At 40.6% G+C, this 17,300-nt stretch overlaps 1 protein-coding gene across 1 annotated transcript in view; it reads left to right on the top strand.

Moving 5' to 3' along the window:
- The window catches only part of LOC126419012 (RING finger and transmembrane domain-containing protein 2), an 83,154-nt gene that overhangs the window by 22,003 nt on the left and 43,851 nt on the right, over positions 1–17,300 (top strand). The window contains exon 2 of the mRNA XM_050086066.1: positions 11,664–12,002. Coding sequence (XP_049942023.1) covers positions 11,664–12,002 — 339 coding nt within the window. The remainder of the gene's footprint in view (positions 1–11,663; positions 12,003–17,300) is intronic.

Below are 17,300 nucleotides of genomic sequence, written 5' to 3'. Positions count from 1 at the left end.
ATCAGCGATCATAAAGCGGTTACAGCCGTAAATAGAAATATTAAAAAGGGTAGGAAGATTTTTCTGTTTAGCAAAAGTGACAAAAAGCAGATTTCAGAGTACCTGACGGCTCAACACAAAAGTTTTGTCTCAAGTACAGATAGCGTTGAGGATCAGTGGACAAAGTTCAAAACCATCGTACATTATGTGTTAGATGAGTATGTGCGAAGCAAGATCGTAAGAGATGGAAAAGAGCCATTGTGGTACAACAACCGAGTTAGAAAACTGCTGCGGAAGCAAAGGGAACTTCACAGCAAACATAAACATAGCCAAATCCTTGCAGACAAACAAAAATTACGCGAAGCGAAATGTAGTGTGAGGAGGGCTATGCGAGAGGTGTTCAATGAATTTGAAAGTAAAGTTCTATGTACTGACTTCGCAGAAAATCCTAAGAAATTTTGGTCTTATGTCAAAGCGGTAGGTGGATCAAAACAAAATGTCCAGACACTCTGTGACCAAAATGGTACTGAAACAGAGGATGACAGACTAAAGGCCGAAATACTAAATGTCTTTTTCCAAAGTTGTTTCACAGAGGAAGACTGCACTGTAGTTCCTTCTCTAGATTGTCGCACAGATGACAAAATTGTAGATATCGAAATAGACGACAGAGGGATAGAGAAACAATTAAAATCGCTCAAAAGAGGAAAGGCCGCTGGACCTGATGGGATACCAGTTCGATTTTACACAGAGTACGCGAAGGAACTTGCCTCCCTTCTTGCAGCGGTGTACCGTAGGTCTCTAGAAGAGCGTAGCATTCCAAAGGATTGGAAAAGGGCACAGGTCATCCCCGTTTTCAAGAAGGGTCGTCGAACAGATGTGCAGAACTATAGACCAATATCTCTAACGTCGATCAGTTGTAGAATTTTGGAACACGTATTATGTTAGAGTATAATGACTTTTCTGGAGACTAGAAATCTACTCTGTAGGAATCAGTATGGGTTTCGAAAAAGACGGTCATGTGAAACCCAGCTCGCGCTATTCGTCCATGAGACTCAGAGGGCCATAGACACGGGTTCACAGGTAGATGCCGTGTTTCTTGACTTCCGCAAGGCGTTCGATACCATTCCCCACAGTCGTTTGATGAACAAAGTAAGAGCATATGGACTATCAGACCAATTGTGTGATTGGATTGAGGAGTTCCTAGATAACAGAACGCAGCATGTCATTCTCAATGGAGAGAAGTCTTCCGAAGTAAGACTGATTTCAGGTGTGCCGCAGGGGAGTGTCATAGGACCATTGCTATTCACAATATACATAAGTGACCTGGTGGATGACATCGGAAGTTCACTGAGGCTTTTTGCAGATGATGCTGTGGTGTATCGAGAGGTTGTAACAATGGAAAATTGTACTGAAATGCAGGAGGATCTGCAGCGAATTGACGCATGGTGCAGGGAATCTCAATGTAGACAAGTGTAATGTGCTGCGAATACATAGAAAGATAGATCCCTTATCATTTAGCTACAAAATAGCAAGTCAGCAACTGGAAGCAGTTAATTCCATAAAATATCTGGGAGTACGCATTAGGAGTGATTTAAAATGGAATGATCATATAAAGTTGATCATCGGTAAAGCAGATGCCAGACTGAGATCCATTGGAAGAATCCTAAGGAAATGCAATCCGAAAACAAAGGAAGTAGGTTACAGTACGCTTGTTCGCCCACTGCTTGAATACTGCTCAGCAGTGTGGGATGCATACCAGATAGGGTTGATAGAAGAGAGAGAGAAGATCCAACGGAGAGCAGCGCACTTCGTTACAGCATCATTTAGTAATCGCGAAAGCATTACGGAGATGATAGATAAACTCCAGTGGAAGACTCTGCAGGAGAGACGCTCAGTAGCTCGGTACGGGCTTTTGTTGAAGTTTCGAGAACATACCTTCACCGAAGAGTCGAGCAGTATATTGCTCCCTCCTACGTATATCTCGCGAAGAGACCATGAGGATAAAATCAGAGAGATTAGAGCCCACACAGAAACATATCAACAATCCTTCTTTCCACGAACAATACGAGACTGGAATAGAAGGGAGAACCGATAGAGGTACTCAGGGTACCCTCCGTCACACACCGTCACGTGGCTTGCGGAGTATGGATGTAGAACTGCTCCAACCGTGACACAGGGAGAAAACCTTTCCGTCGACGGGAGAAAAGCATCACCCGAGAGGGAGAGGCAGTGGTGCTACACAAAAAATTCTGAAGTGAGTCCAATGCCTGGCCCAGCGACTGATGGGCTGCCCGTGTTGTACCGAGTGTACGACATGCCGGAGCACCGGATCTGCCACCACAGCAGAGGCAGTACAGGCACTGGTGTGGAGGAGCCGTGCACCGTGTGCCTTGCTTCTGTATCCAGTTGAAAACAAAAGCAGTTACTCCTGCTCGAATGAGGTGTCAGAGCCCGTGGGGAGACTTAGCAAGGTTAGCCCACGGCCTGTAGAACAATGAACAAAGACCAGAGGTTATGTAAGTGATTCTCCCTGGTAGCACCTGTCTTGACGGATATCGTCGAGATAGTTAATGCTATGAGGGGCAACTGTTGTAACCTGTTGTAAAAGACGTTGAAAGATGGCAGGTGCACTAGTGACCCCAAACATTAGCTGTTGATTCTGAAAGAGGTCAAAAGAGGTACAGATGAACTTTCATATAACAACATTGGTAACAACAACTTGGCTTTAATGTCACGATTTCTGTTGTACAGCCATATTCCACGCAAGGAACATACTTCTCATCCTTGCTTAATACAACAAATGAATATGCATTTACGTAGGATATAATGTCGTTTCCAGCCTCAGTTAACAACAAGATTATCGAAGAATCAGTGTGCTGTAGAAGGAAATATGTTGTAATATGGCAGCCTGGCACATTCTTTTTTCTGCTCTTCTGTCAACAATATGTTTAGTATAGACTCTTCGGCTCATTGTTACCCTATTGCATTCATACCACTGTATGACAGTCACAGAACTCCTCAACAGTACACATAATGTAAAGTGCACGCATTTTAGAACAGCATGGTCAGTAAAAGAAAAGTCTTAATGGTGGAAGAAAAAGTGAAAATGATTCATGAAATCGAGAATGGAGCTAAAAAGGTTGACTTGTGTTATCAGTTTGACTTTGTAAATTCCATAGTCGAAATGGTTTGGAAGAACAAGAGAATAAAATTGTTACTGCCTTTGAACAAAATGGATCTAAAATTAAGCGGTTACGAAAAGCTGAATGGAGCGAAGTGGGTGAAGCACTGCTTTACAGAGAAGCATCAATGTATCCATTATAGGACCTTTCCTTATTGTAAAAGCAGAAGAATTTGTCAAGAAATTAAAACATGAGGAATTTGTGTGCAGCAGTGGCTGGATTGACAGGTTCAAACAATATCACAGCATTATTTTTGGCAAAGTGAGCATTGAAGTCAACAGTGTGAATAGTGGAGCACTCCAACAGTGACTCACTGTTGTGTGGCCTACAGTTCGTGAAGGATATGCAGACTGTGACATCTTTAATGCAGATGAGAGTGGTATTTTCTTTGGCTTGACACCTGACAAAACTCTGAAATTTAATGGCCAAAAATGTGTTGATGGCAACTTGTCTAAAGAATACCATTTCTGGTATGTGCAAACGCAGATGGAACTGAGAAGAAATAATTGTTTGTGATTGGTAAATCAAAAAATCCTAGGTATTTTAAGCATGTAAAAAATCTGCCAGAGCATTACAATGCTAATAAAAAGGCCTAAGTGATGTCCAAACTCTTTAAACCCGAAATAAGGTGTTGCGATCAGGAGCATAGAAGTCAGAAAAGGTAAACACTGGTTTTTGTTGACAACAGTCCAGCACATGCTGCACTCTGTGTTCTGGAGAATATTAAGCTAAAGGTACTAATATAATTCTGATTTTGTTCTAGACGGCTGAAGGTCATCAGTGCTGTCTGTTCTTCCGGACATGTCTGAAAGGACATATACCATATCCATATAAGTATAAGCTTATTTTTCTGCCTGAAAATATGGCAAACTTATTGCAGCCCTTGCACCAAGGAGTAATTAGGAGCCTGAAATGCCAGTATTGCAAGCTCATATTACTTAAAATGATACGATGTGTTGAGAAAAAGCAAAATTATTCTATTACACTGATGGATGCAGTCAGATGCATTACTGAAGCTTGGAGCCTGGTGACATCCCAAACCATCAAGAACTGTTTCTGTCATGCAGGAATGGTAACAGAAGGAATAAATGCTGCCAAAACTGAAGCCTAGTTTGATGACACTATAGCCCGATCCACAACCGATGGTGGTTTGTGCATGTCAAGGCACAGACAACGATTGTATTGTTGACAATTCAAGTGGCAGTTGCAATATGCGCAAGCATTGATTTCTGCCTGAAGGAAGCGTATATCCTGCAAATTATGTCTCTCACTTGCTTATGCAGAATTTATCATTTACGACCACGATCGGCTATAAAACTTGCAACATATGGAATTTAAATTGACAAAACAACTCACTACGATCATGTTTAATGTTCACATTAGCTACGGGATTCACAACAGAGCACTCAGGACACTACTGAGAACTCATTGGCTGTCGGAGAATATGTGACATAGTTGTGTAGAACAGGCCTAAACTTGACCACCGTTGCTCTTGGTTCCAAGTATAGTGATCGATGGTGATCTTGTCACAACTGAAAAGGGAACTGAAGATGAAATTGCAAATGAAGTGAAGAATCAGGACCACAGTGTGACTATGAAGTGAGTGAGGGAGATGAAGAAGAAGAGGAAGAAGAAAGAAATAAAGTGTGTTCTATGTAGCTGGGGGATGGAACAGTGAAATTGCAAATGAAATAATGATTAATGGAAAATCTCATATAAGATGTGAAACAAATACTAACAAAGAGATAGAGGGGCTGGCCAGTACTTACCTCAGCTCAGTACAGCCGATAGATACACATAAAACAGAACTGAAAATTTACATTCCTAGCTTTCGGAACTTCGTTCCTTCATCAGGGAGATGGGGGATGGAACAGTGAAATTGCAAATGAAATAATGATTAATGGAAAATCTCATATAAGATGTGAAACAAATACTAACAAAGAGATAGAGGGGCTGGCCAGTACTTACCTCAGCTCAGTACAGCCGATAGATACACATAAAACAGAACTGAAAATTTACATTCCTGGCTTTCGGAACTTTGTTCCTTCATCAGGGAGGAGAGAGGGGAAAAAAGGGAAGAAAGGAAAGTGGATTCAGTTACTCACAACCCAGGTTATGAAGCAACAGGGAAAGGTAAACAGGGAGGGTAGCAAGGATGGAGGCATGGTTTTCAGAGGGAAGCCAAAGATATTCTACTGTAAGTACTGTGCCAGCTTCAAACCAAAGAGGATGCATACAGAAGTAAAGAGGTATATAGTATAAAGATAAACACAACTATGTAGGATGAAAAGATGCGTGAATGGCTAAAGAGGAAAGGGAAAGAGGAGAAGACTGAAGAGTGAATGGGAGTGAGGTTGTTTAACGTAGGTTCAGTCCAGGGGGATGGCGGGATGAAAGGATGTGTTGGAGTGCAAGTTCCCATCTCCGCAGTTCAGAGGGACTGGTGTTGGGTGGGAGAAGCCAAATGGCACATACGGTGTAGCAGGTTCCTAGGTCCCTAGAATTATGCTGGAGGGCATGCTCCGCTACTGGGTATTGGGCATCTCCTAGGCGGACAGTTCGTCTGTGTCCGTTCATGCGCTCAGCCAGTTTAGTTGTTGTCATGCCGATGTAAAAGGCTGTGCAGTGCAGGCATGTCAGTTGATAAATGACATGTGTAGTTTCACACGTAGCCCTGCCTTGAATTGTGTATGTTTTACCAGTAGCGGGGCTGGAGTAGGTGGTTGTGGGGGGATGCATGGGGCAGGTTTTGCAGCGGGGTCGGTTACAGGGGTAGGAACCGCTGGGTAGAGAAGGTAGTCTGGGAATATTGTAGGGTTTAACAAGGATGTTACGGAGGTTAGGGGGGCGACGAAAGGCAACTCTGGGTGGTGTGGGGAGAATTTTGTCAAGGGATGATCTCATTTCAGGGGTTGACTTGAGAAAGTCATATCCCTGGCGGAGTAATTTGTTGATGTTTTCGAGGCCAGGATAATATTGGGTGACAAGGGGGATGCTTCTGTGTGGTCTGGGGGTAGGAACATTGTTGTTGGACGGGGAGGAATGTATTGCTCGGGAAATCTGTTTGTGGACAAGGTCTGCAGGATAGTTGCGGGAGAGGAAAGCACTGGTCAGGTTATTGGTGTAATTGTTGAGGGATTCGTCACTGGAGCAGATACGTTTGCCACGAATACCTAGGCTGTAGGGAAGGGAGCGTTTGATGTGGAAAGGATGGCAGCTATCAAAGTGAAGGTACTGTTGTTTGTTTGTGGGTTTGATATGGACAGAGGTGTGGATGTGAGCTTCAACAAGATGAAGGTCAACATCCAGGAAGGTGGCTTGGGTTTTGGAGAAGGACCAGGTGAAATTCAGATTCGAAAAGGAGTTGAGGTTATGGAGGAAATTAAGGAGTGTTTCTTCACCATGAGTCCAGACCACAAAGATGTCATCTATAAACCTATACCAGGCCAGGGGAAGCAGCTGTTGGGTCTTCAGGAAAGCCTCCTCCATGCGGCCCATGAAGAGGTTGGCATAGGAGGGAGCCATCCTGGTTCCCATGGCCGTTCCCCTGATTTGTTTGTAGGTCTGGCCTTCAAAAGTGAAGTAATTATGGGTGAGGATGAAGTTGGTAAGTGTGATAAGGAACGAGGTTTTTGGAAGATCTTCGGGTGGGCGTTGGGAGAGGTAGTGCTCAAGGGCAGAGAGACCATGGGTATGTGGGATGTTTGTGTAAAGGGATGTAGCATCTATGGTGACAAGAAAGGTTTCAGGTGGGAGAGGAGTGGGGATGGATTTGAGGCGTTCTAGGAAGTGGTTTGTGTCTTTGATGTAGGATGGGAGTCTGCGGGTGATAGGTTGTAGGTGCTGGTCTACCAGAGCTGAGATACGTTCGGTTGGGGATTTGAAGCCTGCTACAATGGCCGTCCCTCAAAGTTTTTATTCCTACTCCGAATTTTTCTTTTGTTTCCTTTACTGCTTGCTCAATGTACAGATTGAATAACATCGGGGATAGGCTACAACTCTGTCTCACTCCCATCCGAATCACTGCTTTCCTTTCATGCCCCTCAACTCTTAAAACTGCCATCTGGCTTCAGTACAAATTGTAAATAGCCTTTCGCTCCCTGTATTTTAACCCTGCCACTTTCAGAGTTTGAAAGAGAGTATTACAGTCAACATTGTCAAAAGCTTTCACTAAGTTTAAAAAAGCTAGATATGTATGTTTGCCTTTCCTTAATCTATTTTCTAAGATAAGTCGTAGGGTCAGTACTGCCTCTCGTGTTCCAACATTTCTACGGAATCCAAACTGATCATCCCTGAGGTCGGCTTCTACCAGTTTTTCCATACGTCTGTAAAGAATTCGTGTTAGTATTTTGCAGTCATGGCTTATTAAACTGATAGTTTGGTAATTTTCACATCTGTCAACACCTGCTTTCTTTGGGATTGGGATTATTATATTCTTCTTGAAATCTGAGGGGATTTCGCCTGTCTCATACATCTTGCTCACTAGATGGTAGAGTTTTGTTATGCCTGGCTCTCCCAAGGTTATCAGTAGTTCTAATGGAATGTTCTCTAGTCCTGGGGCCTTGTTTCAACTTAGATCTTACAGTGCTCTGTCAAACTCTTCACGCAGTATCATATCTCCTATTTCATCTTCATCTACATTCTCTTCCATTTCTATAATATTGTCCTCAAGAACATCGCCCTTGTATAGACCCTCTACATACTTCTTCCACCTTTCTGCTTTCCCTTCTTTGTTTAGAACTGGGCTTCCATCTGAGCTCTTGATATTCATGCAAGTGGTTCTCTTTTCTCGAAAGGTCTCTCTAATTTTGATGTAGGCAGTATCTATCTTACCCCTAGTGATATGCACCTCTACATCCATACATTTGTCCTGCAGCCACCCTTGCTAAGCCATTTTGCTCTTCCTGTCGATCTCATTTTTGAGATGTTTGTATTCCTTTTTGCCTGTTTCATTTACTGCATTTTTATATTTTTTCCTTTCATCAATTAAATTCAATATCTCTTCTGTTAGCCAAGGATTTCTATTAGCTCTTGTCTTTTTACTTACTTGATTATCTGCTACCTTCACTATTTCATCTCTCAAAGCTACCCATTCTTCTTCTACTGTATTTCTTTCCCCCATTCTTGTCAATCGTTCCCTAATGCTCTCCCTGAAGCTCTCTACAACCTCTGGTTCATTCAGTTTATCCAGGTCCCATCTCCTTAAATTCCCACCTTTATGCAGTTTTTTCAGTTTTAATCTACAGTTCATAACCAATAGATTGTGATCAGAGTCAACATCTGCCCCTGGAAATGTCTTACAATTTAAAACCTGGTTCCCGAATCTCTGTCTTACCATATCTATCTGAGACCTCCCATTATCTCCAGGCTTCTTCCATGTATACAACTTTCTTTTATGATTCTTGAACCAAGTGTTAGCTATGATTAAGTTATGCTCTGTGCAAAATTATACCAGGCAGCTTCCTCTTTCGTTCCTTAGCCCCATTCCACATTCACCTGCTACGTTTCCTTCTCTTCTTTTTCCTACTATCGAGTTCCAGTCACCAATGACTATTAAATTTTCGTCTCCCTTCACTATATGAATAATTTCTTTTAGCTCTTCATACATTTCATCAATCTCTTTGTCATCTGTGGAGCTAGTTGGCATATAAACTTGTACTACTGTGGTAGGCGTGGGCTTCATATCTATCTTGGCCACAATAATGTGTTCACTATGCTGTTTGTAGTAGTTTACCCGCATTCCTATTTTCCTATTCATTACTAAACCTACTCCTGCATTACCCCTATTTGATTTTGTATTTATAACCCTGTATTCACCTGACCAGAAGTCTTGTTCCTCCTGCCAGTTTTCTTTCTCCTGATAACATCGTCGTCCTGAGTAGTTCCCGCCTGGAGATCCGAATGGAGGACCATTTTACCTCCAGAATATTTTACCCAAGAGGACGCCATCATCATTTATCCATACAGTAAAGCTGCATGCCCTCGGGAAAAAATTACGGCTGTAGTTTTCCTTGCTTTCAGCCGTTCACAGTACTAGCACAGCAAGGCCGTTTTGGTTAGTGTTACAAGGCCAAATCAGTCAATCATCCAGACTGTTGCCCCTGCAACTACTGAAAAGGCTGCTGCCCCTCTTCAGGAACCACACGTTTGTCTGGCCTCTCAACAGATACCCCTCCATTGTGGTTGCACCTACGGTACGGCTATCTGTATCGCTGAGGCGCGCAAGCTTCCCCACCAACGGCAAGGTCCATGGTTCATTGGGGGGGGGGGAATGGTATGAATATTTAAATAATTGATTCTTGCAATGACTCTTGGAGGGGGAGGGGAAGGGGGTGAGTGGGCGGGTGGGTTTGGTGGGGGGTAGAGAGTGGCATACCACTGCTATGTGACTTTTTTTGTCAATGAACCCACTACTGGAATCAGACTGCCCGCTCATGCTGTTCAAAGCAAGAGGGGCACAAAGAAAGTGGCATTTGCTGTTCCTGCTGCTGACAACATGTTATTCCATGTCAACCTGGTTGGCTTCTTCTGTACTGCAGCTACCCCGTCTTTCCCCATTTTGTTAGCGTCCGTGCACTAGGGGCTGCATGCTGTCAACAGTGGCGACATCATTCCAGGCCTCTAATTAGCAGCCCACACTGCAGGAGACATCAAGTGACTATCCCTTATTTAAAACCTCTCCTAACAAAGGGTCCTCAAACAGAAGGTCCCATTGATGTACCTCCTTATCTGGGGCGAAACAAATTATTGCATCTGAGACTACGGTGTCTGCATAAGACTCCTGAGACTTGACTTTGACGAACTGTCACTTACAATTGAGGGCGTGAAACTCAGCTGCCCAAGCTCAGTACAATTTCTATGGCTGTTTGCGATACTCATAAAAGACTCATTTCTTCTAGCCCACAACATCAATGGTTAGAATAAACATTTGTACTCTAATAATTTTATGTCCAAATGTGACTCACTTTGCAATTCACTGCGTCAGTTTGCTGTAATTCATTTCCTACTGCTCTTCTTAGCTGTGTAGATTGGTTCACAGAAATATGGCTTTGTCAGCAATTTTTATAGGGAAAAGGGGATTATAGGAAATTAGATTATGAGCTATAGCACAAGATTTAGGTTCAGATACCAGTGATGATGTGTGTTGGCATACACCCAGGTTGTGAAGTGTAGAGAACAACAGGTTGTATTTAATACTTTTTGCATATGTACTTTGTTCTGTGAGTGCAAGTATTGCATCATTTACAGCAGTAGTTCCTAACCTAGGGGTAAAATGAAATTTTTTGAGGGGTAAAAACAAAAGGCTCAACTGTGTTTCAGTCACAACACTAAATTATTTTTAGAAGATTGTTACTATTATCACCATATCTTCAGAGTGTAGTACTGACTCTATTATTTACCAGTAATTACATTCTTTTATTTCACATGCGAGCAGTAACATGTGACAGTGTGGCTGAGGTTATACCTTGTGAAATGAATGCATGGACATCTTATTCATATACCGAGCCACTACAAATACCGTATAGTTTGTACGATCCATTTATGATAGTAAAATTGAAACACGTATATCACATATTCTTAAATATCTCATTAAAATGTCTTCACTGAGTTGTAGGTAGTTCCTGCAGTAGACAATAAATTGTTTCATTATTTGCTTTGCAATGGTAAATAAACTTATCTGGTAACATGATACAACATATAATGCTACTTCACTGCTGTAGGGTATAATGCTATTTCCCTGCTGTAGGACCTAGACAATATTATTATTATTATTATTATTATTATTATTATTATTATTGAGAGTGGTCAGATACAAAGTATTGGTGACCCGAATTCTTCCAATTTCTGCCAGTTCAGGAATCCAGCAGTTAAGTGATTTACGAACAATAAGTATAGTGTACACATTTGAACTTGGCACAGTTTGAAAGGGTGTGTCGTTGGGTCTCTGAGTGGTACAGAGGAATTCTACCCTCAGTATGGATACTTTTCTGAGGAGGAGTTGTAGGTAGCAGTTGCAATGCACTGAGAATTGCTTCAGCATTGTACATAAAAAAAATATTGTTTTAAGTAAGCAGCACCAGTTGTCTAAATGACTCTTTAGTTCATGGTTTAGTGAGACACCTACAAAAATGGTATTATTTATGATGTTAATAATGGTTGGATGGGGGGGGGGGGGTTAATAGCTAACATCTGATTGCACATGGAAGTAATAGTTTCGAGACGGTTGGGGACCATTGATCTACAGGACAGCCCTACTTACCCGAGAAGTACAACACACATTGATCTGAACTTATGAGAATTATTCTGGGAGTAGTAGTTAATACAAAAAGGGCTATAACTGACTGTGAGGCTTTAAAGCATCCGAAGAGAATTTAGCAGTGGATCATAAGCAGGGAAACAGTTTTACTATGTCAAGATAATATCACCAGAAATTCTGTGTTCTTATTGTATGTATTTTTATGTTCATTTGATTGTGATGAGATCGTATGTTTTCTTTTACAGGGGCCACAACAAGTACACCTCGACTTATCCGAGAAAACTTGCGTTCTGTATATGCTGAGCTGACACGTACAGCTCAAGAAGGTGGCCTGTCATCATGGCTCCATGGTCCTGGTGATAATGGTGAAGGAGTCAGTGCTATTCAGCAAAGACCACAGCCAGTAGTACAAAATGATCCCACGAACTCAACAGATAGTATTGCAATTTCCATTGATGTAGGTACCCCAAATGCAAGTCATATTGGCAGTGAACAGAACATCCCAGAGACTGGTGGCCATGTCCACACCCACATAAATAGTGGAAATAATAACAACAACAATAATAATAATAATATTGATGAAGGTGAGTGTTCTTTTAGCTAAGTGGAAAATAAATGTGCTCACTTTTTGTGTTGCCACTGTACTGTAAAATGCACAGTCCTCAATATGTGGAGCACTTTTTAGTGGTGTTTGGTTGGAAGCTACTTTAGTTTGGGGGCAATAATGACTGGTAGAACTTTAAAAATGGCTATCCATGCTCCTACTTCGCATGTTGGTGACAGCAGTGATGAATATTTAATATGATGGAGCAGAATGTGATTGATGTAACAATGACATGATATGCTATGCAGCACAAAAATAAATAAGATTGTAATGTTAAACAGTAGCAGTCAGTGTTTGCACAATTTCATTCTTGAGTAGAAACACATTGTTTGGTCTCCAAAAATAAAACTAACATCTTCCAACCAGTGTTACACTAAATGTCTCTCATCACAGTAAATAATTCGTCCCATCATCAGCTAGTTCAATAATTTGATGGTATGACCTCCTCGAATTGGCAAGCAACAGAGGATCCCTGCAGGTTCTTCCATTTCTGCGGATCTTTAGTTTCCTGTGGCCATTTCAATCCGGCTGCCCCTCTTAACTCTCTGTCCGATGGTCTTGTCCTTGGTCTTTTACGGTAAACTGGGCTCAAATCTAGTACCTGTTTTGAGCAGTTGCCATATTTTTTTCAAGTGACATGACTGTCACTGGCATTTTGATGTGATACTGTTACTTTTGATTGGCTCTATGGGAACCACATTTTTGTTTGATTTTACTTTTTATTTTTAGTTTATAATTTGAACGTATTCCTATACCATTGGTAAGCGCACTGTATCCTATCTATAAGATCAATGTTTTGTTAATGAAAATACATTTAGGGAGTGTACTTAATTATTAAGTGCTCTGATGTATTTTTTTGTGCAGAATGTCATTTGATCAAAGTTTTTACAGATTATCGAAACAGGTCACTTAGAGTTGCAGTTGTAGCCAGTTATCATGTGCTAATGTGCTACAGCACATAGTACACATTACACTAAGATTATGCTATTTTTCTTTAAATGCAAGCCAGATATCACACTAAAATTATGCCATTTGTCTTTGACTGTGAGCCAGAAACGGCACTAAAATTACACCATTTCTCTTCAAATGCATGCTGACATTCAAATTAAAGTGGACAAAACAAGGTTTTGTAGTGCTCTTTCTTTGAGAACTAGAAACCAGTGTTGAGTGCTGAAATGATGATCAGCCATGCTACGATCATCTCGGAGAAGGGACACAGGTGTCTGTTTTCAACTACACATGCTCTGATGTGATGACATCCCGTCCAGCACAATGCTTGCTACGTTGCTCCCAGCACCAAAACAGTAATTTTCATTGCATGGCAATGTAACATATTGTGCAAGCATAGAGTATGAGGGATTTTTAAGGAGCAGTTGACTTAATGATGCTTTAGCCTGTTGTCAAGCACACCGACTGGCAATTTGTTGGCTTAGGTTCAATTCCTACTGTTGGCATCATTTTTTTTTTCCATTCCTGCCAATGTTAAATGATAAATTGTAAAATTGAAATATATTTGAACAGTTCAATCTATATACATAAAATTAATATATTCAGTTTAGTTACAATTATTATCCTTGTAAGTTAAAAGGCTATAGGCCAACACATTGTAGATCATTGGTAAAATTTTGCATGAGCGACCGCTGACTACTTGTATCAACTGTTTCAGGGCTTAACAATTTTAGCAGCTCCTTGTGAGGCTTCTTATTATGCACATTTGTTTTAGAAAGTGTACTACCTCTGTTTTTGATTCAAGTTTGAGAGTTATGATGGATCTATGTTTTATCACTCATCATAAATACAATAAAAAATTTGCTACTACTTGTTTTTAGCAAGTAAAAAAACCTGTGTGAACGCACGTATGTATGCATGCGTGCACATGCATGTGTATGCGCGCGTGTGTAGTATATATATTTCTCCATTGGTGCTTGATTGGCACTTGTGAGAACCTTAAGGTTAAATTGTGATCAACCTTGCTTTGGTCACACAGATGGGTAGCAATTGCCACGATCCTTCTTAGCATGGATGTTTTTTTGCATTGAAAGACACATCAAAAACCATGTTACTGGATTGAACAGGAGTATGCCCTAAATTTTAGGTGATAGTAACAGTAGTATCTGTTCCTCACTAAATGGGAGGAACAATTATTTTACTTTATTATGAATTTCATGTATCCAAACTGTAATACGTTGCCAGTATGGGTATGAGTGAAGGGAGTCTCTCTTCTTCACTAGATTTACAGTAATGATTTTTTTTACAGATTTTACAATAATTAATAGAGAAGATATACAGTTTATTTATGTTTATTCTCACACTGACTGTTGTAACATATTTATACATGAGAATAAATATGATATATTTAATATTGGAGGACAGCGTGGAGGGTAAAAATCATAGAGGGAGATCAGGAGATGAATACACAAAGCAGATTCAGAAGGATGTAGGTTGCAGATGGTACTGGGAGATGAAGAAGCTTGCACAGGATAGAGTAGCATGGAGAGCTGCATCAAACCAGTCTCAGGACTGAAGACCACAACAACAACATTGTACACTAAAACTTAAGAATCAGCCAAAGTAACATCATAGTACATGACAGTAAGTATGGTATGCTTCACAATAAAACATAAGGATTTATATTTATACTGTCACTAATGTGACAACCAAGTCTTCTTATTCCTCCTCGAACGTTTTTGCCTATACAGGTCATTCACAGAGCCTCTTCCAAGCTCCTGTTTCCTCCCACAGTCCCTCACTGAGCACCTCCTCCCATTGCAGTTCTCTTTGGTTCACATTATCCATCCCCTAGTCTCCATTTTGTTCACGGTCGTCCATTTGGTCTTCATCCAGATTTTCAGGGTTTGATTTGCAGGATGTTTCGTAGTGTTTCATTCCTTATAACTCCTTTCTCATCTTACCCAGAATCCCTCGTAGAAAGCACATCTCTGTTGCTTGTACTCTGCACAGATCTTTCTTTGTCAAAGTCCAGCATTCTGATCCATAGGTCAGTACGACTTGTATATCATATATTTGCTTTGGCAGTTACTTTCCAATTTCTAATTAAGCTCAATACACAGTAATAAAATTTCGAACTGTTTTCTATTCTCTCTGAAATTTCATTCCTGATTTTTATGTTCATGGTTAATTTACTTTCTAGATTCTTAAAGCATCTACATCTTTACTAATTTTTCCATTGCAACTTAATCATTCAGTTTTCTGTTTTCCTACCAATTTTCGTTACTTCACTTTTTGTGAGCTTATTTCCATGCTTGCATTTTCAATTACTCTCTGCCAGTTGTTCTTCCAATTTCTGCTCATTTTCTCCCCAAATCATATTTCAGGCATATGCTACGATTTTCATATTGTCTGCTGTTGACCCTTCATGAATTTTCCTTATGATGTTGTCCATGACTATACTAAAAAGCACTGGTGAGAGCACGCTTCCCTGCCAAGCCCCTGTGTCTGTTATAAACCATTATGATCTTTTGCTGTCTATTATAACACAGTTTAGGCATTTTTGTACATATTTCTGATTCTCAGTTGCATTCCTTTTGTCAGTTCCAGTCTGTTCAGACCTTGCCGTATCTCTTCCCTTCTTACAGTCTCATAAGCCTTTTTTATATCTATGAATGCAACTTCAATATAACTCCCGTTTCGTTTCTACATCCTGTTTGTCTGTAAATGTGGCATCTGTAGTTGATCTTGCAGGTTGAAATCCTTGTTATTCTTCTCTTAACTGTGATACTATCTTGTCGTGATTTTCTGTAGAATTACTTTTTCATAAATCTTCATGCTGGGGCACAGTAGTGTTGTTCCTCAGTGATTCTCAAAGAGTGCTTGTTACCCTTCTTAAGGATAGGTGCAATTACTCCCTTTGTCCAACCGTCAGGAATCTTTCCATTTATCCATGCTATCCTCATTCAGTGCACCCACTGAATTCTGACAGGCCCTGCAGTTCTGATCATTTCCTCTGTAATGTCTAGAAGCTTTGCCATTATTCATACTAGGTACAGAAACCTGATAGCAGTGAGATTTTTGGGAAAAATTTAAGTATATAGTGAACGGATAGGCTAATGGAAAATGGAGGTAGTGTACTTGTCAGAGTAGACAAGAAACTCAGATCCACTGAGACAGAAATTGAAGTTGCATGTGAGATTTTTTGGGCAAGACTCAGTATCGTGGATGGGCATAAAATGGTAATTGGGTTTTTCTATCGCCCACCAGACTCATCTCGTGATATAACCCAAAACTTAGGTAAAAACACAGTTCACTTGTATGTAAGATCCCCAATCGTACTGTAATGATTGGTGGAGGTTTTAATCATCCATCAATCCATTGAGAAAATTAAAGTTTTGTTAGTGGTACATGTGATAAGACATCCTGTGAAACATTACTAAATGCCTTCTGAGAAAACTACTCAGAACAGATATTTCAGAACCCCACTCATGATGGAAATATATTGGCTCTAATGGCAACAAAGAGACCCGACATCTTTGAGGATGTCCACATTGAAACTGGTATCAGTGATCGTGTAGTGGTTGTGGAAACAATGATTACCAAAGTACAAAAGATGACTAAAACAAGCAGAAAGATACTACAGTAAACTAGATAAAAAATCAGTAGGGTCATATCTTAATGATAAACTTGAAACTTTAAGCACAGGGCAGGAGCATGTAGAGGAACTATGGCTCAGGTTTAAATGAACAATTGACCATTCACTTTGTAGATAAAACCCAGTAAAACAGTTCATAATGGGGGGGAGGGGGGGGGGGGGAGGAGACCAGGAGACCCTTCATGGTATACAGCCAATGTAAAGAAACTTCTAAAGAAACAGAGACAGTTGCATAATAAGTGTAAAACAAAGCATAGGAATATAGACAGAGAGAGGTGAGTAAACACGTTTGGCTGTAAAGAGAGCAATGTATGAAGCCACAAAACCGAAAGAAATTCTAGTCATATGTAAAGACTATTGGCGGCTCCAAAGTCAGTGTCCAATCCCTAGGGAATGAGACAGGAACTGAAATTGATGATAGCAAAGCATAAGTTGAAATGCTTAGCTCTGCTTTCAAATGTTCCTTTACAAAGAAAAGTACTGGAGAATTGCTCCCATTTAATCCTCATACTGCTGAAAAGGTTAGTGAAGTCAGTATTAGTGTCAGTGGTATTGAGAAAGAGCTGAAATCGCTGATATTGAAAAAAGCTCCAGAGTTCGACGGAATCCCTATCATCTTCTATACTGAATTTGTTGCCGAGTTAGTCCCTCTTCTAACTATAATATATCGTA

The sequence above is a fragment of the Schistocerca serialis genome, chromosome 9 (genome assembly GCF_023864345.2).
Source record: "Schistocerca serialis cubense isolate TAMUIC-IGC-003099 chromosome 9, iqSchSeri2.2, whole genome shotgun sequence".
In the NCBI taxonomy this organism is placed as follows: Eukaryota; Metazoa; Arthropoda; class Insecta; order Orthoptera; family Acrididae; genus Schistocerca; species Schistocerca serialis.
Note: the sequence above shows the minus strand (reverse complement) of the source record. Positions and strands in the feature narration are given on the sequence as shown.